The 25,098-nt window shown below is 48.7% G+C and overlaps 2 protein-coding genes and 2 pseudogenes across 2 annotated transcripts in view; 2 read left to right on the top strand and 2 right to left on the bottom strand.

The window, feature by feature from the left end:
* Positions 1 to 25,098, top strand: part of LOC147084124 (uncharacterized) — a 364,363-nt pseudogene that overhangs the window by 106,501 nt on the left and 232,764 nt on the right.
* Positions 1 to 25,098, top strand: part of LOC147084125 (uncharacterized) — a 227,182-nt gene that overhangs the window by 162,078 nt on the left and 40,006 nt on the right. The window lies entirely within an intron of this gene.
* Positions 1,026 to 4,262, bottom strand: LOC147084128 (ferritin heavy chain pseudogene; annotated as a pseudogene).
* LOC147084127 (uncharacterized) lies at positions 5,096 to 6,789 on the bottom strand. Its single transcript, XM_085979866.1, has 2 exons — positions 6,785 to 6,789; positions 5,096 to 6,271 (listed from the first exon to the last, which is right to left on the bottom strand). Exons 1-2 carry the CDS (start codon positions 6,787 to 6,789, stop codon positions 5,332 to 5,334), a joined length of 945 nt encoding a protein of 314 aa, XP_085835992.1. The 3' UTR covers positions 5,096 to 5,331.

Below are 25,098 nucleotides of genomic sequence, written 5' to 3'. Positions count from 1 at the left end.
AATAGATAAAGGGAGGACTCCCGCATAGAGAGCCCCCCATTGGGGACCTCCGCCGGACAGCAAGATGGCACGCCAAGGCGTGCCTGGACGGCAGGCGAAGATGACAAAGTGGAGAGTGTGCAGGAGCAGCCCGTACAGGAAACCCCTCTCCGCAGAACCAAAAGGCACAGAGGTCATTTCCCTGAGATGGCTCAAGTTGAGAGGCGCCGGTTCCCGAGAGGGGTTTTGGGGCCGTGCGCTGATGAGGAATTCTGTCTGAACGGGGGTCAGTTCGGACAGGATCACCCCATGTGCTTGAGCCTCCTCGATACACCTAGTGGAGTTGGGGCCCAGTGCCACTTTCAGCGTCTCGATGGCTTTAAACGCGAGCCGGGCGTTGGCCCAGGACAGACGCTGTGCCAGCTCCTCCGGCGCCATCCAGCCCACTCCTCCGTCCCCGACTCTGGTTACCTTGCCAGGCACAGCCCTGCCCTCCGCCAGCCACCCGAACCCATGATCATGGAGGTGTGGATTCCTGAACAGCGGCTCCCGAAGGAGAGCCGCCACTCCTGACTGGGGTGAACTCCACCTGGAGGCGATGCTGTTCCAGACCCATAGCAGTTCCTGGTAAAAGACAGGCAGCTCCCACAGGCAGGTACATCTACGGCCCAATTCCACAAACAGGAGCTGCGTGTCGTAATTGACGCTGTGCAGCTGGCGGAAGAAATACGTCGCCAGCGCACACCATCTCGGAGGATTCTCCACGTACAGGTATCTCTGCAGCGTCTGAAGATGGAAAGTCGCCGCCCGGGTGCGAAGGCACACCAGCGCCTGACCGCCCTCCCTAAGCGGAAGACTCAGATCCGCGGCAGAGACCCAGTGCTTCCTTTTGTCCCAGAAGAAGTCGATGAGCTTCTTCTGCATCTTGGCCACAAACGCAGGGGGAGCGACCAGGTCCGGACCAGATGCTGAGACAAGTGTAATGCAGTAGAGGGCGCTCTTCTGAGTTTAGGGCTCAGGCATTTTTTTAAATGAATATTAAACAATTTATTTACAGTTAATGACATTACAGAGCCCAGGTCTCAGCTCTTTGTACAAAGTCACAAGCCATCATTCCCTACAAGGCAGGGGTCTCACACACAATTATATAAACACGAGTACTAAACACAATAAGCTTGATCCCAGTAGTCACTTTAATCGCTCTCTCCCAGAGTGAGTTTGTCAAACAGGTCCTCTCCCAGGCCATTCTCAGGGGGTTCCCAGTCTCTTCAAGTTGGTGATGTGATCTCCAAGCTTCTTGATTGTCTTCGCCTGTTCATCCAAATAGTGGGTCTCCAGGAAGTCACACAAGTGAGGGTCGGCGCTCCCAGTGGAGAGTTTGTGCAGATCCAGCAGACTCTGGTCGACATTCTTCTCCATCTGCAGAGCTCTCGGCATCGCCTCCAGACCATTGCTCCACTCATCCTGCTCTGGTTTCTTGATGGCCGCCAAGATGATTCGGCCTCTGTGCCGATTCTGGCACTTCCTCAATTTCTCAGCGTGCTCCTGTTCCTCGTGTGACTGCTCCTCGAAGAACTCGGCAAAGTGATGCAGGGCAACGTCATCCCGGCCAAAGGAGAAGGACTGTCGATTTTTCAAATGGCTCTCCCTCCTTCCAAACACATGTTGTTGGTTTCTCTTTGTCTCCCCTCTCACTCTCCTGCAATGGAGGCCATTTGGAGAGGCAGTGATGGAATTGGCTTCCCTCTTGTCTTTCCCCTGGTCTTTCTCTCTCCTCTCCTCTTCTCTCTCTCTTGGCACCTCAGTAGCAGCAACAGTAGTGGTGGTCTCCACTCTGCCCTCTGTCTCTCTGGCTCCTCCTCTTCCTCCTGGTCACAGAGTGCGACCAATCCTCTCCTCCCCTCTCCTTGCTGAGACGGCTCGAGGCAGTTGTTCCTCTTTTGATTGGCTGATTAACAAATCAACTGTAACTTAAGAAAACATCAAACAAAACTATCAAGTCAAATCAAGACACTAATATAATATCAAATCAAGTTACTGTTGGCCGGGGTGATGATGCACTCCAGTCCCTGCAGTGCCCACCCGTCGCGGAAGGCCTCAAGTGTGCCGGCAGACACTGCATGCTCCATCTCCAGGGCCACCCGGGCGCGAACATAGCCGCAGAAGAGAGGCAGGCAATCGGGCCGAACGACCCCCTCGACCACCCGCTGCCTGGACCTCTTAATTACTTTTTTAACCAGGCCCAGGAGCAGTCCCACGAGGAGGTCCATCAACCTGCCCACTCCCCTCCGCACCGGGTGACCAACTGGTACCACAACATGACAGCCACCAACTGGTTTATGACCAGCGCTCGACCCCTGTAGGACAACACTCGGAGCAGTTCTGTCCAGCGTCCTAGGTGAGCTGTGACTTTGGCCTCCAGCTCTTGCCAGTTCGCCGGCCAGGTGTTCTCGGCGGGGCTGAGGTAGACTCCCAAGTAGAGGAGGTGCGTGCTGCTCCAGGCGAAGGGCCTGAACTCCTCCGGCAGGGAGTCCACCTGCCGCTGACCCACCTGGAGCCCGGAGCATTTCTCCCAGTTGATCCTGGCGGAGGATGCGTCCAAGTAAATCTGCTGGCATTCTCGCATCCTCCGCAAGTCGATGGGATCCGTGACCATGAGGAGCACGTCATCGGCGTAAGTCGAAAGGACAACCTCCACGCCCGGCCCTTGCAGAGCCAGTCCCGTCAACCTCTTCCGCAAGAGGCGCAGGAAAGGCTCCACGCAGACGGCGTATAACTGACCGGACATGGGGCATCCCTGACCCACCCTCCTCCCGAAGCGAAGGGGCACCGTCAAAGACCCGTTAACTTTAATCAGACACTCCGCGGCGGCATACAGAAGTCGGATCCGGGCGAAGAAATACATCCCAAACCCGAATGCGCATAGAGTTCCGAAGAGATACTCATGATCCACCCTGTCGAACGCCTTTTCCTGACCCAGGGAAAGGAAGGCGACCGACAGACCAACCCTCTGGGAATGGTGGACCAGGTCCCAGTCCAGATGCTGAGACAAGTGGAATGCAGCAGAGGGCGCTCTTCTGAGTTTGGGGCTCAGGCCTGTTAGTGGAGCAGTGCAGAGGGAACTTTACTCTGCACTGGGCTTTACTCCCTCAGCACTGCACTGGAGGGGCAGCACAGAGTTTTAGACTCGAGTCTCTGGAGTGGGACTTCAACCCACAACCTTCTGACTCAGAGGAGAGAGTGCTGCCGCCTGAGCCACAGCTGACACTCTGTATCTAACCCGTGCTGTACCTGCCCTGGGAGTGTTTGATGGGACAGTGTAGAGGGAGCTCTACTCTGTATCTAACCTGTGCTGTACCTGCCCTGGGAGTGTTTGATGGGACAGTGTCGAGGGAGCTTTACTCTGTATCTAACCCGTGCTGTACCTGCCCTGGGAGTGTTTGATGGGACAGTGTAGAGGGAGCTTTGCTCTGTATCTAACCTGTGCTGTACCTGCCCTGGGGGTGTTTGATGGGACAGTGTAGAGGGAGCTTTACTCTGTATCTAACCTGTGCTGTACCTGCCCTGGGAGTGTTTGATGGGACAGTGTAGAGGGAGCTTTACTCTGTATCTAACCTGTGCTGTACCTGCCCTGGGGGTGTTTGATGGGACAGTGTAGAGGGAGCTTTACTCTGTATCTAACCCGTGCTCTACCTGCCCTGGGAGTGTTAGATGGGACAGTGTAGAGGGAGCTTTACTCTGTATCTAACCTGTGCTGTACCTGCCCTGGGAGTGTTTGATGGGACAGTGTAGAGGGAGCTTTACTCTGTATCTAACCCATGCTGTACCTGCCCTGGGAGTGTTTGATGGGACAGTGTAGAGGGAGCTTTACTCTGTATCTAACCTGTGCTGCACCTGCCATGGTAGAATCATGCAAGACTGCAGAATTGTTATAAATAATTGATATTTAGACCTGACATAAAGTCAAACAACCTTATTCTGGGGAGCACCACTCTGAACCGAGGGTGAACAGGACCCTGTTCTGGGCGAGTTGACGCTGTTCTTGCTCGAATGTTGCGGTTGGTTCTCCTGACAATCACTGTAAGCCTGGATGTTTTATGCCCTTAGCTTCCTGAGTCTGTTGCTGGGCAGAATACAATATGTAGCCTTGTTTTTCCAATAGTTCAACGGCCGCCTTATCTCTTCCTTTGTTACGTCTCACCTTTCACAACTCTCACCAGATTGTGTGAGCTTTGACCTTGAACAGTCGAGCCCCCCGCAGTCAGTCTGCCCTCCTGTTCCATTCTGGGCCCCGCCCCTCAGGAAGGATATACTGGCCTTGGAGGGATGCAGCACAGATTCACCAGAATGATACCGGAGCTGACAGGGTTAAATTATGAGGACAGGTTGCACAGACTGGGCTGGTAATCCCTCGAGTATAGGAGATTAAGGAGTGATCTAATTGTGGTGTTTAAGATGACTAAAGGATTTGATAGGGTCGAGAGAAACTATTTCCTCTGGTGGAGCTGTGGGGAGTCCAGAACAAGGGGGCACAACCTTAAAATTAGAGCTCGACCATTCAGGGGTGATGTCAAGAAGCACTTCTTCACACACAGGGTAGTGGAAATCTGGATCACACTGCCACTAAAAGCTGTTGAGGCTGGGGGTCAACTGAAAATATCAAAATGGAGATTGATAGAATTTGTTGGTTATGGGTATTAAGGCTTATGGAACCAAGGTGGGTAGATGGAGTGAGGTACGGATTAGCTGTGATCTGATTAAATGGTGGAATAGGCTCGAGGGGCTGAATGGCCTCGTCCTGTTCTGAGGTTCCTTCCCCACCCTGTGCAGATTGTGAATCTCCATCACCTGTTGTAGAGGTGAGTAAAGGGGATTTAGTCCATCTGTGACCAGACCATAACCACAATCCCGTCTGGGTATCACACCTATACAGTCCGTGAGGTTATTATTAGATTCACACCCAGACGTTGTGCCTTCACTCGTCGACTTATTCTATGTGATAACATGAACAGTCCACCAGCACGCTCGAGGCCTTCCATGACCGGTGGGTACTGGAGGGATTGGCGTGCATCATCACCACCAAAAATAGAATTTTAATTTCATTTATTACGTTCCCTTTAAACTTTTTTTTGTTACGTTACAGGTTTTATTGGTTGTGCCCCTTTAAAAAGGGGGCACATGGTTGACTATTAATAGGCAATTGCCTGTGATAAGGGAAAAAAATAACATGAACAGTCAAATCAACAGAATCATCAGCACAACAGTTTGAAAGATTAAACAATAGTACAGGAATTTATAAAACATTCATCCATTCCACGTTCATGTCACCCCAGCTGTCTACAGGGCCCTGCACTACAGAACAGTGTGAACTCGCTGGTGTCTCAGCAGGTCATTGGAGCTTTTAAAGCTCTTCCCACAGTCAGAACATGTAAACGGTCTCTCATCAGTGTGAACAAGCTGATGTTGCTTCAGGTCCCCGGGTCTTTTAAAGCTCTTCCTACAGTCAGAACATGTAAACGGTCTCTCATCAGTATGAACAAGCTGGTGTGCCAACAGTTTGGTGGACTGCAAGAATCCCTTTCCACACACAGAGCAGGTGAACGGCCTCTCCCCAGTGTGAATAAGCTGGTGTGTGCTCAGAGCCCCGGAGGTTTTAAAACTCTTCCCACAGTCAGAACATGTAAACGCTCTCTCATCAGTGTGAACAAGCTGGTGGTGCTTCAGATCCCTGGTGCTTTTAAAGATCTTCTGACAGACAGAACATTTAAAGGGTCTCTCATCAGTGTGAACAAGCTGGTGTCTCAGCAAGGTAGATGAATCAGGGAATCCCTTTCCACACACGGAGCAGGTGAATAGCCTTTCCCCAGTGTGAACTCGCTGGTGTTTGGTCAGGTACCTGTTGCTTTTAAAGCTCTTCCCACAGTCAGAACATTTAAAGGGTCTCTCATCAGTGTGAACTTGGTGGTGTGTCAACAGGTTGGATGACACAGTGAAACGTTTCCCACACACAGAGCAGGTGAACGGTCTCTCTCGATTGTGAGAACGCTGGTGTTTTGTCAGATCCCCAGACCTTTTAAACCTCTTCCCACAGTCGGAACATGTAAACGGTCTCTCATCGGTGTGAACAAGCTGGTGTTCCTTCAGATCCCTGGAGCTTTTAAAGCACTTCCCACAGTCAGAACATTGAAACGGCCTCTCATCAGTGTGGGCAAGCTGGTGTCTCAGCAGGTGGGATGTGCAAGTGCATCCCTTCCCACACACAGAGCAGGTGAACGGACTGTCTCCAGGGTGACTGTGCGGAAGAACTTCTGACGTAGACAGGGAACTGGATGCATTCCCCCCATCCCCACCTTTACCCGGTTTCTCCCCGGTGTGACGGTGCACATGTCTCGCCAGGTCAGGTGATCGGCTGAAGGCGAGTCCGCACATGGAACACGTGTGCAGTTTGTCTGCGCTGGGATCGCTGCTCTCTCCTTCCATGTACAAAGGCCGAAGGTATTCAGGTCCTGATGAATCGAGCGACACTGTCTGACACTGACGTGATGTTTGGTCTGAGCTTCCGCTCTGTAAATGCTCCACTTCTAAAACCCTGTAAAAGGAGTGTAGAAAGGGGTAAGAGGGAGAATGTTGCCTCATGTCCCCCTTTCCCAGCCCAGGGGCAGTGAAGCTGATTTTCAGGCCCCAGCTGCTGCACAGGTTGGTTGAAAGGATCAACAGTAATGGCGGCTGCAATCCCCACAAGCCCCCACACTCCAGAAAGCGCTCCGGCCACCGCGCCGAGTTGTGGCTGACCCCGCGCATGTGCCCCATGGCACCGCCCTCTCCTGCTCCACAGGCGCCCGGCCCGCACCGCGCATGCTCAGCACACACCCTGGGCCCCTGTCAATCATCCTCCCCGCGCCTGCGCGCTGGGCCCCTGTGGTGATTATTCTTTATGTTTAGTAAGAAGTATTGTGATTGGTTGTTTGTTTCCTGTCTTGGGATATATGCTGTAATCTCATTGGTAGTTGATGTCATGTGATTTGTGGTGGCCATCTTAAATTCAGTTCTTTCCAGCCTTTAGTTGGGACTGGGTGTTGAAAGATGTGCTACAGGATTTTTAAGTTAATAAAGCCTAGATTAGAAAGGCAAATCTATTCTTTATTTCAATTTATTAACTTTATGTCAGAATGGAGTGATATCTTCAACCAGAACGATTCAATGCTGACCCTAATTCTGCAGGAGTGGATGATAAATGGAAACACTGGTATTGTACATTTAAAAACTTTTTGGGCGTGTTGGATCAAGAGTCTCTAAATAAGCTGAATATGCTGATCAATTACATTGCTCCGGATGTGTATAAGTATATTTTGGACTGTAAAACTTACGAAGTGGCTATTTCTACATTGGAAAAGATTTTTGTTAAACCAAAGAATGAGGTATTTGCACGTCACCTTCTATCTGCCCGTAGGCAGCAGGTGGGAGAATCTTTGGATACTTATTTACAAGCACTTCGGTGCCTTAGTGTTAACTGTAATTATAAGGCTGTGACGGCTGAAGAATATAAGGAAGAATTGGTACGGGATGCTTTTATTAATGGATTACTGTCTAGATCAATTTGTCAGCGGTTGTTAGAAAATAAGACTTTGGATCTTAAGAGTGCTTTTGAGCAAGCTTCTACATTGGATGTGGCTCAGAGAAGTTCGGATTCTTATGCTCTTTTTAATCGGCCTGTGACTGTGGTTTCGGCAGTTCCGGATGAAAAGGAATTATGTGGACTTAATAGGAGTGGTTTACTAGATTCTGAAACAGTTTCTACTTCAGCGGCTGTTGCCTCTAGGATTCAGAAGTGTTATTTTTGTGGGAACGTCCGGCACCCTCGTCTGAAGTGTCCTGCTCGGGAGGCTGTGTGTAGTAAATGCGGCAAGAGAGGTCATTACGCACGTGTGTGTAAATCATCAGGTTCAATTACCTCCTCTGTGACTATTCAGCCTTTAGATAGGGCGTTTATTGCATCAATTTCTGCTGCATTTGCTCATGGCCTAAACAAAGCTACAGTTACGGCCCAAGTTAATGGGTTGGAAGTGAAGGCCCTTATAGATACGGGCAGTACCGAGAGTTTTATAAGTCTTCAGTTTGCAAAGGAGAAGCATTTGAAAATTTCACCTGTTTCCTATCAGGTGTGTATGGCTCAGACGACTCTCACTTCACAAGTAACTGGTTGTTGCCTTGTGAAATTGATTCTTCTAGGTAATACGTATACTGATATACGCCTATCTGTTTTGCCTAATCTCTGTGCGGATATTTTGATTGGTCATGATGTGCTTCAGTTACATGAGTCTCTCAGTCTTTCATTTGGAGGGACTAAGCCACCTTTATCTATTTGTGGATTAACTTCTTTATCCATTTCTCCATTATCACTTTTTTCCAATTTGATGCCGGATTGTAAGCCAATTGCTACCAAGTCAAGAAGGTATAGCAGTCAGGATAGAGAATTTATTAATTCTGAAGTTCAACGTCTCTTATTGGAAGGAATCATTGAACCTAGTTGTTCGCCTTGGCAGGCACAGGTAGTTGTCACGACTAACGAGAGACATAAGAAACAAATGGTGATAGACTATTCCCAAACTATTAATAGGTATACTCAATTAGATGCGTACCCTTTGCCTAAGATTGATGAGCTTATCAATAAAGTATCTCAGTATAAGGTTTTTAGCACTATTGACCTAAAGAGTGCTTATCATCAGATTCCTATTGTTAAGAAGGATCAACCATATACGGCCTTTGAGGCTGGTGGAAAGCTGTATCAGTTTTGCCGAATACCATTTGGTGTTACTAATGGCGTTGCTTGTTTTCAACGGGCAATGGATGCTTTTATAAGTGATAACTCTCTCTCTGACACCTTTTCATACTTAGATGACATCACGGTGTGTGGCAAATCAAGGGTGGAGCATGAATCTAATTTAGAAAGATTCCTTCAAGCTGCGGAAAAAGTTGGTTTAACTTTCAATAAAGAGAAGTGTACCTTTTCGACCACTGAGGTAAATCTACTGGGGTACATTATCTCGGGAAACAAGATTAAACCAGACCCAGAACGTCTGCGACCATTGATTGATTTACCTTGTCCTACTAATTCTAAGGCTTTGCAACGAGTTGTTGGACTGTTTTCTTACTATTCTAATTGGATTGCAAATTTTTCACAGAAGATCCGGCCTCTTATTCGGGTTACGACATATCCTCTATCATGGGAGGCCAGGACGTGTTTTGATAATTTTAAAAAGGATATCCTTGGAGCAGTTGTGCATTCTATTGATGAGCAGGTTCCTTTTGTGATTGAGACGGACGCTTCTGATTTTGCAATTGGGGCTACTCTGAACCAAAATGGAAGACCTGTGGCCTTTTTCTCACGTACCTTGAACAATAGTGAAAAAAGGCATTCTTCAATAGAGAAAGAGGCGTATGCAATAGTAGAAGCACTGCGTAAGTGGAGACATTATTTATCGGGGCGACATTTTACGTTGGTAACTGATCAAAAGTCTGTGTCCTTTATGTTTGATGTCAAACATTTTGGAAAGATTAAGAATGATAAAATAATGAGGTGGAGGATTGAGTTGGCATGTTACCATTTTGATATAGTTTATCGTCCGGGGAAGGATAATGTTGCTGCTGATGCGCTGTCGAGGGCTTATTGTTCTGTGATTCACGGAGATACGCTTATTAATCTTCACAATGCCTTATGCCATCCTGGGGTTATGAGGATGATACACTTCGTACGCAGTAAGAATTTGCCCTTTTCAGTTGAAGACGTCAAGCGGATGACTTCATCATGTTCTATCTGTGCTCGGTGTAAACCGAATTTCTTTAAGCCTCAACGAGCTCATCTTATAAAGGCTACTTCTCCTTTTGAACGTTTGAGCGTCGGTTTTAAGGGGCCTCTTCCTTCAACTACTCAAAACCGATATATATTTACTGTTGTGGATGAGTTTTCAAGGTTCCCTTTTGCTTTTCCTTGCGCAGATGTATCAGCTGCTACAGTTATCAAATGTCTGACTCAACTTTTTGTCATCTTTGGGATGCCTGCGTATATCCATTCGGATCAGGGAAGTTCTTTTATGTCTTCCCAGTTGAAGGAATACCTTCAGAGTCGGGGAATTTCTACTAGCAGAACTACCCCGTATAATCCCCAGGGTAATGGACAGTGCGAACGATACAATGGGGTGATCTGGAAGGCAGTTATGTTGGCTTTGACATCCCGGAACCTTAAGAATACACAGTGGGAAATGGTACTGCCTGATGCCCTGCATTCCATTAGATCATTGCTTTCAACGGCTACTAATGTGACCCCCCATGAAAGGCTCTTTAACTATCCGCGGAGATCTACTACGGGATATTCGGTACCTTCATGGCTTACTATGCAGGGACCTGTGCTGCTTCGACGCCATGTTAGATTGTCAAAATATGATCCTTTAGTGGAGGAGGTGGAGCTGTTGGAGGCAAATTCCCAATATGCTCATATTCGATTCCAAGATGGGAAAGAAAGTACCGTTTCAATTAAAGACTTGGCTCCTTGTGGTGGCCAGCCCTCTTCTGAGGATATTAACAATAGTCATGATTCAGATAATGTGGATTCTGTTACAGATACTACGAATATTTCCAATCCGACTGCAGATAATTATACTTCTATTAGTCAGACCTCGGATGTTCATGACCGTCCCAGTTTACCTCCTGATGGGATTTCTAATCCGGAAACCGTTGAAGATCGGGATATGGATAGCCTTCCTGCAGAAGATACTTCTGTGTCTCCTGGTATGGGAGGGCAAGGAATTTCACCAAGGTTAAGAAGGTCGACACAAACAAGATATCCGGTCGACCGATTGAAAATGGACTTTTAAATTGATAGTAATGTTTTAAAATTGTTGAAATATTATATTATATTGTTTTAGTTGAGAGATACTTAATGCTTATGTGCAATGTTACTATTTGTTGTTGCTCACTTAGTATTGTGTCATGTTGAATAGTTTTATTTTGTCTGTGCATAGTTTTTGTTGTAAATAATTAATTATAAATTGTAAAGGTTATTTAGGTTGGAGTATATTTTAAAAGGAGGGGTGAATGTGGTGATTATTCTTTATGTTTAGTAAGAAGTATTGTGATTGGTTGTTTGTTTCCTGCCTTGGGATATATGCTGTAATCTCATTGGTAGTTGATGTCATGTGATTTGTGGTGGCCATCTTAAATTCAGTTCTTTCCAGCCTTTAGTTGGGACTGGGTGTTGAAAGATGTGCTACAGGATTTTTAAGTTAATAAAGCCTAGATTAGAAAGGCAAATCTATTCTTTATTTCAGCCCCTGAGCTCCAGGCTGCCGCGCGGGCCTTTCTTTGTAAAGTCGGTGTTGGTGAAGAGCCGCAATCAATCAGTGAGGGAAAGTGAGTTTCCCCCCAGATCCGATTGAGATCAGAGGAGGGGAGAGAATAAAGGGGAATCCAAACCTGAGAGTCCATGGAATAGGGACCCAGGCCGAATGCCTGATTGACGGGAGCTTCCAACCAATAGGGCGTGAGCGGGACAGGGCTGGAGGAGCAAGCCAGCGGCGGGTCCTCCAACCAATCGGGGAGCCTGAGGGGCGGGACTTGCGCCACCTGATTGGGACAGAGGAGGCTGACGGGAGATTTAATTTAAATGAATTTAATTTCCCGCCTGCTCCAACCACCCACCCTGCAACGTCACGACGTCGCCGGCGTGCACTGACTGACACTGAGCTCTCCACCAATGAGCGAGGGGAGGCGGAGCCTGGAGGACCGACCGAGGGGCTTTGGTCCTCCAAAGGAGGAGGCGGGACCTAGAACCGGCTCATTGGACGGATCAGCACGCCGCCATTTTGTAACGGGGCCTGGTCAGAATCTGTGAGCCTGGGAAAGTTTATTTTTAATGTTCCTTTCACATTTTACAGCTCAAACTAATTTTGATTTGCGTAAGTTTTTTAAAAAGCAGTTAGTTTTTAAATTGATGAAGCAGAAACAAAAAACTCTCTGGAGCAAATACTTGAGTAAAAATATTTCTTCTCCCTGAATTAATTTTCTCAATATTAATTTTCAGCATTTTTAATTATTAATTTCAAGCACTTTAAGAGAAATATGGGAGTGGTGGGGGTTTCTCTTAAAGGGACAGGCACTTTCTTTTTCTGTGTGATTTTCATTAAAGGGACCACGTCCCAGGGATGACTGATTTTAAAGGGACATAGAAACATAGAAGATAGGAGCAGGAGTAGGCCATTCGGCCCCTCGAGCCTGCTCCGTCATTCAATGAGATCATGGCTGATCATCCAAATTCAGTACCCGGTCCCTGCTTTCTCCCCATATCCCTTGATCCCTTTAGCCTTAAGAAATATATCCAACTCCTTCTTGAATATATTTAATGAAGTGGCCTCCACCGCCTTCTGTGGTAGAGAATTCCACAGGTTCACCATTCTCTGGGTGAAGAAATTCCTCCTCATTTCTGTCCTAAATGGCCTACCCTTTATCCTTAGACTGTGTCCCCTGGTTCTGGACTCCCCGGCCATCAGAAACATCCTTCCTGTATCTAGTCTGTCCATTCCTGTTAGAATTTTCTAAGTTTCAATGAAATCACCTCTCATTCTTCTAAACTCCAGCAAGTACAAGTCCAATCGACCCAATCTCTCCTCATACATCATTCCTGCCATCCCAGGTATCAGCCTGGTGAATCTTCGCTGCACTCCCTCCATGGCAAGAACATCCTTCCTCAGATAAGGTGATCAAAACTGCACACAATACTCAAGGTGTGGTCTCACCAAGGCCCTGCACAACTGCAGCAAGACATCCTTGTTCCTGTACTCAAACCCTCTCGCTACGAAAGCCAACATGCCATTTGCCTTCTTAACCGCCTGCTGCACCTGCATGCTTACCTTCAGCGACTGGTGCACAAGGACACCCAGGTCTCATTCCACTTCCCCTTCTCCCAATCTATTGCTATTCAAATAATAATCTGCCTTCTTGTTTTTGACACCAAAGTGGATAACCTCACAATGAAACAGTTTGGGTGGAGGTAAGGAATAATAAGGGGAAAAAAACACTAGTGGGCGTAGTCTATAGGCCTCCGAACAGTTGCAACCCTGTTGGACAGAGTATTAATCAGGAAATAGCTGAGGCTTGTAATAAGGGAACATCTATAATTATGGGAGATTTTAACTATCATATTAATTGGACAAATCAAATTGGGCAGGGCAGCCTTGAGGATGAGTTCATTGAGTGTATTAGGGAGGGGTTCTTGAGCAGTATGTAACTGAACCGACCAGGGGGCAAGCAACCTTAGATCTGGTCCTGTGTAATGAGACAGGATTAATTAAAAATGTCCCAGTAAAGGATCCACTTGGAATGAATGACCATAACATGGTTGAATTCCATATTCAATTAGAGGGTGAGAAGGTTGGATCTCAAACAAGCATGCTAAGCTTGAATAAAGGAGACTATGAAGGTATGAGGGCGGAATTGAGTAGAGTGGATTGGGAAAATAGATTAAAGGGTAAGACGATACATGATCAGTGGTGTACATTTAAGGAGTTATTTTACAACTTCCAAAAAATATATATTCCACTGAGAAGAAAAGGGTGTAAAAGAAAAGACAGCCATCCGTGGCTAAGTAAAGAAATTAAGGATAGTATTCAACTAAAAACAAGGGCATATAAGGTAGCCAAATCTAGTGGGAGGATAGCGGATTGGGAAAACTTTAAAAGACAGCAAAAAATAACAAAAAGATTGATTAAGAAAGGGAAGATAGATTATGAAAGTAAATACGCAAAAAATATAAAAACAGATAGTAAGAGTTTTTATAGTTATATAAAAAGAAAAAGGGTGGCTAAAGTAAATGTTGGTCCCTTAGAGGATGAGACCGGGAAATTAATGGTGGGAAATATGGAGATGGCAAAAACACTGAATGAATATTTTGTATCAGTCTTTACAGTAGAGGACACTAAGAATATCCCAACACGGGACAAACAGGGGGCTATAGGGGGGGAGGAGCTAAACACAATCAAAATCACTAAGGAAGTGGTACTCGGTAAAATAATGGGACTCAAGGTGGATAAATCACCTGGACCTGATGGCTTACATCCTGGGGTCTTGAGGGAAGTGACGGTTGGGATTGTGGATGCATTGGTAATAATCTTCCAAAACTCCCTGGACTCAGCAAAGGTCCCGGCAGACTGGAAAACTGCTAATGTAACACCCATATTTTAAAAGGGCAGTAGACAGAAGGCTGGAAACTATAGACCGGTTAGCCTAACATCTGCGGTAGGTAACATTTTGGAGTCCATTATTAAGGAGACATGATGCGCTATCAATTCTAATAAAAGGCTAGGCAGAGTTCAGAACAACAGGCTTTTATTAACTACTGAATTGCACTTCAGACAGATCAGGACTATGCCTCTAGTGGACGACCGAATGCCAGGAGCTGCCATGCGGCCGCTCTTATACTCGGTAGCCCAGGGGCGGAGTCAGCTGAGGCATAGTCAGGCACAACAGTGAAACAAGAGTGAACGACAACAACAACAACAACAACAGTGAACACAGTGAACTACAGTGGTTTACCACATTCACCCCTCGTTTAAAATTAAGTCCGGTGGGGTGAAGTGTATCAAAAGTTCGAGTAGGCGAGTCTGTTGGGCGGCCTCGTTTGCCGTCGAGATCTTCGTGGCGACGGTTGCGATGGTACAGCTTCCCACGACGCGTCTTGAGCGGGGTCCAGCACCGGCGTATCGTCCCCTTTGGTGTTGGGTGGGCGAGTGGGCTCCGGCTGGTCCTGGGGGCGCGGCATGCCGTCTACTGGGGTGGAATGGACAGGGATGAGAATTGGGTCTACTGAATTTTGGGCCGTGTCGGAGGGGGTCGTGGTGGGGGGCAATGGTGGCGGGTCAGAGGACCCCGAGGGTGCCAGATCTCTAATGGAGACTGTGTCCTCCCGCCCGTCCGGGTATGCCATGTAGGCGTACTGGGGGTTGGCATGGAGAAGGTGAACCTTCTCTACCAGGGGAGCCGTTTTGTGGGACCTTACATGCTTCCTCAGCAGGACGGGCCCTGGGGACGTCAGCCAGTGTGGTAGTGAGTTACCGGATGTGGACCTCCGGGGAAAAACAAACATTCACTCATGGGGGGTTGCATTGGTGGCTGTACACAGCAGTGACCGGATGGAGTGGAGCGCATCGGGTAGGACATCCTGCCAACGGGAGGTCAGAAGGCCCCTAGATTTTAAGGCTAGGAGGGCCGCCTTCCAGACCGTCGCGTTCTCTCTTTCAACCTGTCCGTTCCCCCGGGGGTTGTAGCTGGTGGTCCGGCTTGAGGCAATACCTCTCATGAGCAGGTACTGACGGAGTTCGTCGCTCATGAAGGACGAGCCCCGGTCGCTATGAATATAGCTGGGAAAACCGAACAGAGCAAAGAGGTTGTGCAGGCATTTAATGACCGTAGCGGTGGTCATGTCCGGGCAGGGGATGACAAAAGGGAAACGGGAGTACTCATCAACTATGTTGAGGAAGTACACATTGCGGTCAGAGGAGGGGAGGGGCCCTTTAAAGTCGATACTCAGGCGCTCAAAAGGGCGGGTGGCCTTGATCAGGTTTGCTCTGTCAGGCCTATAGAAGCGCGGCTTGCACTCTGCACAGACTGGGCAGCTCCTGGTCATGGTCCTGACCTCCTCGATGGAGTAAGGCAGGTTGCGGCCCTTAATGAAATGGAAGAACCTGGTGACCCCCGGGTGGCAGAGGTCGTTGTGGAGGCCCCGTAGTCTATCGATCTGCGCGGTGGCGCATGTGCCTCGCGATAGAGCGTCTGAGGGTTCGTTGAGTTTCCCTGGCCGGTACAAGATGTCGTAATTGTAGGTGGAAAGTTCGATTCTCCACCTCAAAATCTTGTCATTTTTGATTTTACCCCTCTGCTTGTTGTTGAACATGAAAGCAACTGAACGCTGGTCAGTAAGCAGGGTAAATCGTTTTCCAGCCAGGTAGTGCCGCCAGTGGCGCACCGCCTCCACAATGGCCTGGGCCTCTTTTTCCACAGAGGAGTGTCTGAGTTCGGAGCCCTGGAGGGTTCGTGAAAAGAAGGCCACGGGTCTTCCCGCCTGGTTAAGGGTAGCGGCCAGGGCAAAGTCGGATGCATCGCTCTCCACCTGGAAGGGGATGGACTCGTCTACTGAGTGCATGGTGGCCTTGGCAATGTCATCTTTTATACGGTGAAAGGCTAAGCGGGCCTCCGCCGTCAGGGGGAAGGAAGTGGACTTGATAAGTGGACGGGCTTTGTCCGCATAATGAGGGACCCACTGGGCGTAATAGGAAAAGAAGCCCAGGCACCTTTTGAGGGCCTTGAGACAGTGGGGCAGGGGAAGTTCCATCAACGGGCGCATCCGGTCAGGGTCAGGACTGATGACTCCGTGTTTCACCACGCAACCAAGGATAGCGAGGCGGGCTGTGCGGAATATGCACTTTTCCTTGTTGTACGTGAGGTTTAGGAGTTGGGCCGTGCGGAGGAACTTATCAAGATTGGCGTCATGGTCCTGCAGGTCATGGCCGCAGATGGTCACGTTGTCTAGGTAGGGAAACGTGGCCTGTAACGCATTCTCGTCGACCATCCGGTCCATCTCCCTCTGGAAGACGGAGACACCGTTGGTGACGCCAAAAGGAACCCTGAGGAAGTGAAAAAGGCGGCCGTTTGCCTCGAAAGCTGTGTACTGGCGGTCCTCAGGGCGGATAGGGATTTGGTGGTATGCTGCCTTGAGGTCAATGGTCGAGAAAACGCGGTATTGCGCTATCTTATTAACCATGTCGGCTATGCGGGGGAGGGGGTATGCGTCCAACTGGGTGTACTTGTTGATAGTCTGGCTGTAGTCGATGACTAGGCGCTGTTTGTTGCCAGTCTTAACGACTACCACCTGGGCTCGCCAGGGGCTGGTACTATCCTCAATAATCCCCTCTTTCAGGAGCCGCGTCACCTCAGATCTTATGAAGGATCTGTCCCCGGTGCTGTATCGCCTGCTCTTTGTGGCGATAGGCTTGCAGTCGCGGGTGAGGTTGGCGAACAGGGGGGGGGGTGTGATTTTGAGGGTGGAGAGACTACAGGTGGGGCGCGGCGGGCAATTTAAAAACTGCTGGTTGCAGAGAGTGAGCGGGGAAGAGGTCCACCGTATGTCAAGGTGACACTCTTAAAGTGACAATGAAAGTCCAACCCCAGTAGAACGGCAGCGCAGAGATGTGGCAGGACGAATAGCTTTACATTTTTATATACGGAGCACTTCACCGAGAGGGTCACTACGCAGTAGCCGCCGACGTCTGCTGAGTGGGATTTCGAGGCCATGGAGATCCGATGGCGCGTTGGCCGGACCGAGAGAGAATAGCGCCGTACTGTATCAGGGTGTATGAAGCTCTCCGTGCTCCCGGAATCAAAAAGGCAAGTTGTGGCGCGGCCATTTACCTGGATGTCCATCGTGGACCTGGCTAGCTGATGGGGTCTGGATTGATCCAGCGTGATGGAGGCCGCTGTGGAGTCGGTGGCGTCGCTGTAGAACCCCGGTGAGGCGGCGGTGGGTGGGTCGGGGGCCCGTTGGCAGAATGGCGGACAAGATGGCGGCGTCGGAGAGGAAGGACAAAATGGCGGCGCCCATGACGATCCCGATCCCCACGAGGCTGGAGGGAGGCAAGATGGCCGCTCCCACGAATCGCACGCGGTGCTGCTGGAGGTAGGGGTCTTCTGACTTCTGCAGACGCCAGCGTAGTGTCCCTTCTTACCGCAGGCAGAGCAGACCGCGTTTTTCGCCGGGCAGCGCGCCCTGGGGTGTTTGGTTTGGCCACAGAAATAACATTTCTGGCTCGGGCGGGACATCGCTGCAGCAGTTGAGGCCAGGGCCCGTGGCGGCGCCGCGTCCCAAGGTGGCGGCGGCTGCGGCATCCATGAGGCGGCCGCACGGTCCGGGGAGTAGGCCTCCATGTTCCGGTGGGCTACGTCCAACGAGAGGGTGAGTGAAATCACCTTCTTCAGGTCGAGCTCGCTACTTTCCAGCAGTCGCTGCCGTGTGTGAGTGGACCTGAGGCCCACCACGAGGGCGTCCCGGATGAGCTCCTCCGTATGTTCCGTGGCTGTTACTTGCTTGCATTCGCAGGCTCGGCCGAGTTCCTTCAGCGCCCGTATGTATGCTTCTGTGGGTTCCCCGGGCTGTTGTTTGCGAGACCCCAGGAGATGTCTTGCGTAAACATAGTTGACCGGGCGTGCGTATTGCTCCTTCAAGATGTCGATAGCCCCCTGGTAGCTCGTAGCGTCCCGGATAAGGGCAAAAGCTCGGTGGTTTACTTTAGAGTTCAGCACCCTGAGCTTGTCGGCATCGGCGGCGACGGTCTCGCCGGATGCAGTCAGAAAGGACTCAAAACAGTGCAGCCAGTGCGAGAACTTAGCAGTCGAGTCCGGTTCTTGTGGGTCGAGTTCCAGGCACTTGATCTTAAGAATCTGCAGCATCGTTTTTTTTTTCAGTAGTTAATAAAATTGATGCGCTATCAATTCTAATAAAAGGCTAGGCAGAGTTCAGAACAACAGGCTTTTATTAACTACTGAATTGCACTTCAGACAGATCAGGACTATGCCTCTAGTGGACGACCGAATGCCAGGAGCTGCCATGCGGCCGCTCTTATACTCGGTAGCCCAGGGGCGGAGTCAGCTGAGGCATAGTCAGGCACAACAGTGAAACAAGAGTGAACGACAACAACAACAACAACAACAGTGAACACAGTGAACTACAGTGGTTTACCACAAGACAGTAACAGGACATTTGGATAATCATAATTTAATAGGACAAAGTCAGCATCGTTTTATGAAGGGGAAGTCATGTTTGACAAATTTGCTGGAGTTCTTTGAGGAAGTAACATATAGGGTGCATAAAGGGGAACCAGTGGACGTAGTGTATTTAGACTTCCAAAAGGCATTTGACAAGGTGCCACACAAAAGATTATTGCTTAAGATAAAAAATCACGGGATTGGGGGTAATATTCTGGCATGGATAGAGGATTGGCTATCTAACAGAAGGCAGAGAGTTGGGATAAATGGTTCATTCTCAGACTGGCAATCAGTAACTAGTGGTGTTCCGCAGGAGTCAGTGCTGGGTCCCCAACTCTTTACAATCTATATTAACGATTTGGCGGAGGGGACCGACTGTAACATATCAAAGTTTGCAGATGATACTAAGATGGGAGGGAAAGTAGTGAGTGAGGAGGACATAAAAAACCTGCAAGGGGACATAGACAGGCTAAGTAAGTGGGCAGAGATTTGGCAGATGGAATACAATACTGGAAAGTGTGAGGTTATGCACTTTGGCAGGAAAAATCGTAGAGCAAGTTATTATCTTAATGGCAAGAAACTGGAAAGTACTGAAGTACAAAGGGATCTGGGGGTCCTGGTGCACGAAACTCAAAAGGTTAGTATGCAGGTGCAGCAAGTGATTAAGAAGGCCAATGGAATGTTGGCTTTCATTGCTAGGGGGATAGAATATAAAAATAGGGAGGTATTGCTTCAGTTGTACAAGGTATTGGTGAGGCCGCACCTGGAATACTGCATACAGTTTTGGTGTCCATACTTAAGAAAAGACATACTTGCTCTCGAGTCAGTACAAAGAAGGTTCACTCGGTTAATCCCGGGGATGAGGGGATGGACATATGAGGAGAGGTTGAGTAGATTGGGACTCTACTCATTGGAGTTCAGAAGAATGAGAGGCGATCTTATTGAAACATATAAGATTGTGAAGGGGTTGGATCGGGTGGATGCAGGGAGGATGTTCCCGATGATGGGTGAAACTAGAACTAGGGGGCATAGTCTTAGAATAAGGGGCTGCTCTTTCAAAACTGAGATGAGGAGGAACTACTTCACTCAGAGGGTGGTAGGTCCATGGAATATGCTGCCCCAAAAAGCTGTAGAAGCTACATCATTACATAAATTTAAAACAGAAATAGACAGTTTCCTAGAAGTAAAGGGAATTAAGGGTTATGGGGAGCGGGCAGGAATTTGGACATGAGTCTAGGTTCGGATCGGACATGGCCCTGTGGGTAGCGGAGCGGGCCCAGGGGTCGTGTAGCCTGATCCTGCTCCTATTTCGTGTGTCTAATTCTGTTAGATTCAGGAGATAGTTCTGTGATAGTAGATTGGCGGTTAGGATCAGATCAGCCATGATCTTATTGAATGGCGGAGCAGGCTCGAGGGGCTGATTGGTCTACTCCTGCTCCTATTTCTTATGTCCTTATGTTCTTATATTGCATCTGCCATGTTTCTGCCCAACGTGTCCAAAACATCCTGGATTTTCTCAACATCCTCCTCACAGCACACACACCCACCCAGCTTTGTGTTGTCTGCAAATTTGGAGATATTACAACTGGTTCCCTTGTCCAGATCATTTATGTGGTGTATGTAACCTGTTCCACCTTAAGAGAACTACTTTAAGAGATGTACTACTTTCTCTTGGCTGCTGTATACTGTAATACCGGTGGTGACCACAACTGTATATAAGTGTTGTGTAAGGACTTGCTGGGCAGTTCAGCCCTGACCTCCGAATAGTAAAGACCTGTTAAAAGTTATTCTTGTTGTCTGTGTCCAGTGATTGATCCTAAACATAACTGGGACATACAGACTCAACAGTGGCGACGAGTCCGATCTTACCCTATGGCAATTTTACATCCAAGGCAGCTTCATCCTCAAAACGGGCGTCGAGAAGAGGCATCCGCCCTCATCATCCTGCTGAGCACCATCGCACGGGAGGCATCGAGAACCCGGGTTAAAAAGAAAAAGAATTCTGACCACGAAGCCCTCCATCAGCGACAGGCAGTGATCATCCCTTCTACCACGGTGGTGGGTAAGCCGATCAGCGACACGAGCAGAAAGTCGGCCGCGTTGGCTGTGGAGTAGGGGAGGGAAAACGGAGGAATAAGGGCGGAGAGCTCGACCACGGCCGGTAGAAAGGGCCGGGCTGCAATCGAGGCTGAGAGGCGCAGCGACTGGGGCAGCTTAAGGCTCGAGAGCTGTGGAGAACTCAAACGCAGCCGGTGTACAGGACCGGGCTGCAAGCGGGGCTGCGAGGCAAAACAGCGTCGGGGAGTTGAGAAGCTTAAGGCACGAGAGCCGCGGAGAATTCAAACGCAGCCGGTGTAAAGGGCCGGGCTGCAAGCGGGGCTGCGAGGCAAAGCAGCGTCAGGGAGTGAGAACCGCTGGGGAGGCGAGAACGGCAGCAGCAAGGCAATCGCCATTGCAGCCAGCGGGGGAAGAAGGCAAACGTGGGAATCCGCCATTGTAGTCGGCGGGGGAAGAAGACGAGCGCGGGAAAGACCGCCAAGCGCAGGAAGCCACCATTTTAGTAGGCGGGGGAAGAAGACAAGCGCGGGAAGCCGCCATTTTGAAAAAAAAAGGAAAAAAATTTAAAACCTTGCAAGGATGCCTAAACATGGGAGCATTAATACCTTTGATAGTGATATCGAAGATTGGACCACGTATGTAGAACGCATGGAAGTTTATTGTAAAGCAAATAAGGTACCAGATGATGAGAAAGCACTAACCTTATTAAGCTCAATAGGTGCGAAGACATACGGGCTATTGAAGCACCTTCTATCACCAAATAAACCGGCGGATCAGACTTTCGTGAATATTGTTACTGTCCTGAAAAATCATTTAAACCCCACGCCGCTGATGATAGCGGAACGATTTAAATTTTACAGAAGAACGCAGTTGAAAGACGAAAGCAACGCTGAATTTTTAATTGAACTACGTAAGCTATCGAAGTACTGTCAGTTTGGAACAGGACTAGCAGATGCGCTGCGAGATAAATTTGTGTGTGGATTGTTAAAAGAAGGAACACAAAAGCGACTGCTTGAGCAGAATGATCTTACGCTTGATAAAGCTGTCACTATTGCAGCATCGCAAGAAGCCGCAGCGAGAGGCACTGCGGAAATGCAGCTACGGTCACCGCAACTCTGCACCAATCAAATGGTCTTGAGTACAGTAAAATGTTATCGTTGTGGAAAGACAACGCACGATCAGAACCAGTGCTGGTTCAAAAATCAGGAATGCAGAAAATGTGGCAGGCTTGGTCACATAGCTAAAGTATGCCGGTCAGGAAAGAAGACCAGCAACAAAAAGTCACCGCAGGAAAAGTACAGAAAGGTACACAAGGTGACAGAGAACAGTTCGAACGAACAGAAGTCAGATTCAGACTCCAGCAGTAATGAACTGGGTAGTCTAAGAGTACACAATGTTGGTAAGGAAACAGACCTCCAAACAATTTGGGTCACACTTCAGATAGCAGGAGTCCAAGTGAAGATGGAATTGGACACTGGATCGGCATTGACGGTCATGAATAAGAAAGATTACAAAAGGTTATTCCCACATATTCCCCTACGGGATACGGAGATTGTATTGAAAACATACACGGGGCAAAGAGTATACCCCATCGGGAAGATAGAGGTAAAGGTGGTCCACAAGGGCAAAGAAAGCCGAGGAATGGACTTATATGTGCTACCTGAGGGAGGTCCACCACTACTGGGATGGGAGTGGATTAGGAAAATAAATATGGACTGGCATTCCTTAAAAGCACTAACGGTAGATTCCGGTACAAAAGATGTCAAACCTAAACGATTGTCCAGAATATTGGACGATGCTAAAGAGGTGTTCCAACAGGGACTGGGAACACAGAGGAATTACGGCAAACATCAAGGTTGAAGAACATGCAAACCTGACATTTTTCAAAGCCAGACCGGTACCTTATGCAATACGACCTGCTCATAGAGTCATAGAGTTTTACAGCACAGAAAGAGGCCCTTCGGCCCATCATGTCTGCGCCGTCCATCAATCCCTGTCCAGTCTAATCCCATTTTCCAGCATTTGGTCCATAGCCTTGTATGCAATGGCATTTCAAGTGCTCATCCAAATGCATTTTGAATGTTGTGAGGGTTCCTGCCTCTACCACCCTTTCAGGCAGAGAGTTCCAGATTCCAACCACCCTCTGGGTGAAAAAGATCCTCCTCAAATCCCCTCTAAATCTCCTGCCCCTTACCTTGAATCTATGCCCCCTTGTTATTGACCCCCCTACTAAGGGGAAAAGTTCCTCTTTATCTACCCTATCTATGCCTCTCATCATTTTGTACACCTCAATCAGGTCCCCCCTCAGCCTTCTTTGCTCCAATGAAAACAACCCCAGCCTGTTTAGTCATTCTTCATAGCTGAGGCGCTCCATCCCAGGTAACATCCTGGTTAATCTTCTCTGCACCCTCTCTAAAGCAATCACATCCTTCCTATAGTGAGGCGACCAGAACTGCACACAGTACTCCAGCTGTGGCCTCACCAGCGTTTTGTACAGCTCCATCATAACCTCCCTGCTCTTATATTCTATGCCTCGGCTAATGAAGGCAAGTATCCCATATGCCTTTTTAACCACCTTATCTACCTGTTCCGCTGCCTTCAGGGATCTATGTACATGCACACCAAGGTCCCTCTGACCCTCTGTACTTCCTAGGGTCCTACCACTCATTGTGTACTCCCTTGCCTTATTTGTCCATCCAAAATGCATCACCTCGCACTTTTCAGGGTTAAATTCCATTTGCCACTTTTCCGCCCATCTGACCAACTCATTTATATCTTCCTGTAGCCTGAGGCTTTCCTCCTCACAATTTACCACCCCACCAATTTTCGTGTCATCTGCGAACTTACTGATCATACCTTTTACATTCTCATCCAAATCATTTATGTAGATCACAAACAGCAAGGGACCCAGCACCGATCCCTGAGGTACCCCACTAGACACAGGCTTCCAGTCACAAAAGCAACCTTCGACCATCACCCTCTGCCTCCTGCCACTCAGCCAGTTTAGGATCCAATGCGCCAAGGCACCCTGGATCCCATGGGCTCTTACCTTCTTGACCAGTCTCCTATGCGGGACTTTGTCAAAAGCTTTACTGAAGTCCATGTAAACCACATCCACAGCATTTCCCTCATCCACACACCTAGTCACCCCCTCGAAAAGTTCAATCAGATTTGTCAGACATGATTTACCCTTGACAAAGCCATGCTGACTATCCCCGATTAATCCTTGCCTCTCCAAGTGGAGACTAATTTTGTCCCTCAGAATTTTTCCCAATAATTGCCCTACCACAGATGTGGAAGCTGAGCTGGAAGGGCTAGAACGTTCAGGAGTACTGTCTAAGGTAGACTGGCGTGAGTGGGCCACGCCCATTGTCCCCGTCATGAAGCGTTCATCGAGCAACAAGCCGGGGGAACCGGGGAAGGTTCGCATCTGTGGAGATTTCAAGATCACTGTTAATCCGGTGCTTCACATGGTGCAGTATCCGCTTCCGCGGATTGAGGATATCTTCGCTTCGTTGTCTGGCGGGAAACACTTCACCAAGATAGACCTGGCGCAGGCGTACTTACAGATGGAAGTTGAGGAAGAGTCACGCCAGTATCTCACGATCAACACGCATAGAGGCTTGTACCGGTATAATAGACTGGTTTTTGGAGTGGCATCGGCTCCAGCAATTTGGCAGAGGGCCATGGAGCAGGTATTACAGGGAATTCCAGGTACACAATGTTACCTGGACGATATTCTGATTACAGGAGATGATGACGAGGAACACCTTGCAAACTTGGAACTGGTGCTCACCAGATTGAAAGAATATGGCCTTCGAGTTAATCGCCAGAAATGTGAATTCTTTCAGAAGCGGATCTCGTACTGTGGTCATGTCATTGACCAGGAGGGGCTTCATAAGTCTCCTGATAAGATCGAAGCTGTTGTGAAGGCTCCCGCTCCGGATAATGTATCCCAATTGAGGTCGTTTCTAGGGTTGATTAACTATTACCATAAGTTTCTGCCAAATTTATCCACGGTGCTGCACCCGCTGAACGCTCTTTTGCAGAAGGGAGTACCATGGAAGTGGAGCGAGGACTGTAAGAGGGCCTTTTGCGAAAGCAAGGCATTGATCACCTCAGAGGAAGTGTTGGCTCACTTCAACCCAACGCTGCCTATTCGTTTGGCTTGTGATGCTTCTCCATATGGTACTGGGGCAGTACTCTCACACAAGTTGCCAAATGGCCAGGAGAGGCCAGTTGCGTTCGCATCCAGAT

This window comes from Somniosus microcephalus, unplaced genomic scaffold (genome assembly GCF_052327205.1).
Source record: "Somniosus microcephalus isolate GS21.2 unplaced genomic scaffold, FLI_Smic_1.0 scaffold1, whole genome shotgun sequence".
Lineage (NCBI taxonomy): Eukaryota > Metazoa > Chordata > Chondrichthyes > Squaliformes > Somniosidae > Somniosus > Somniosus microcephalus.
This window is presented reverse-complemented; position numbering and strand designations above follow the sequence as displayed.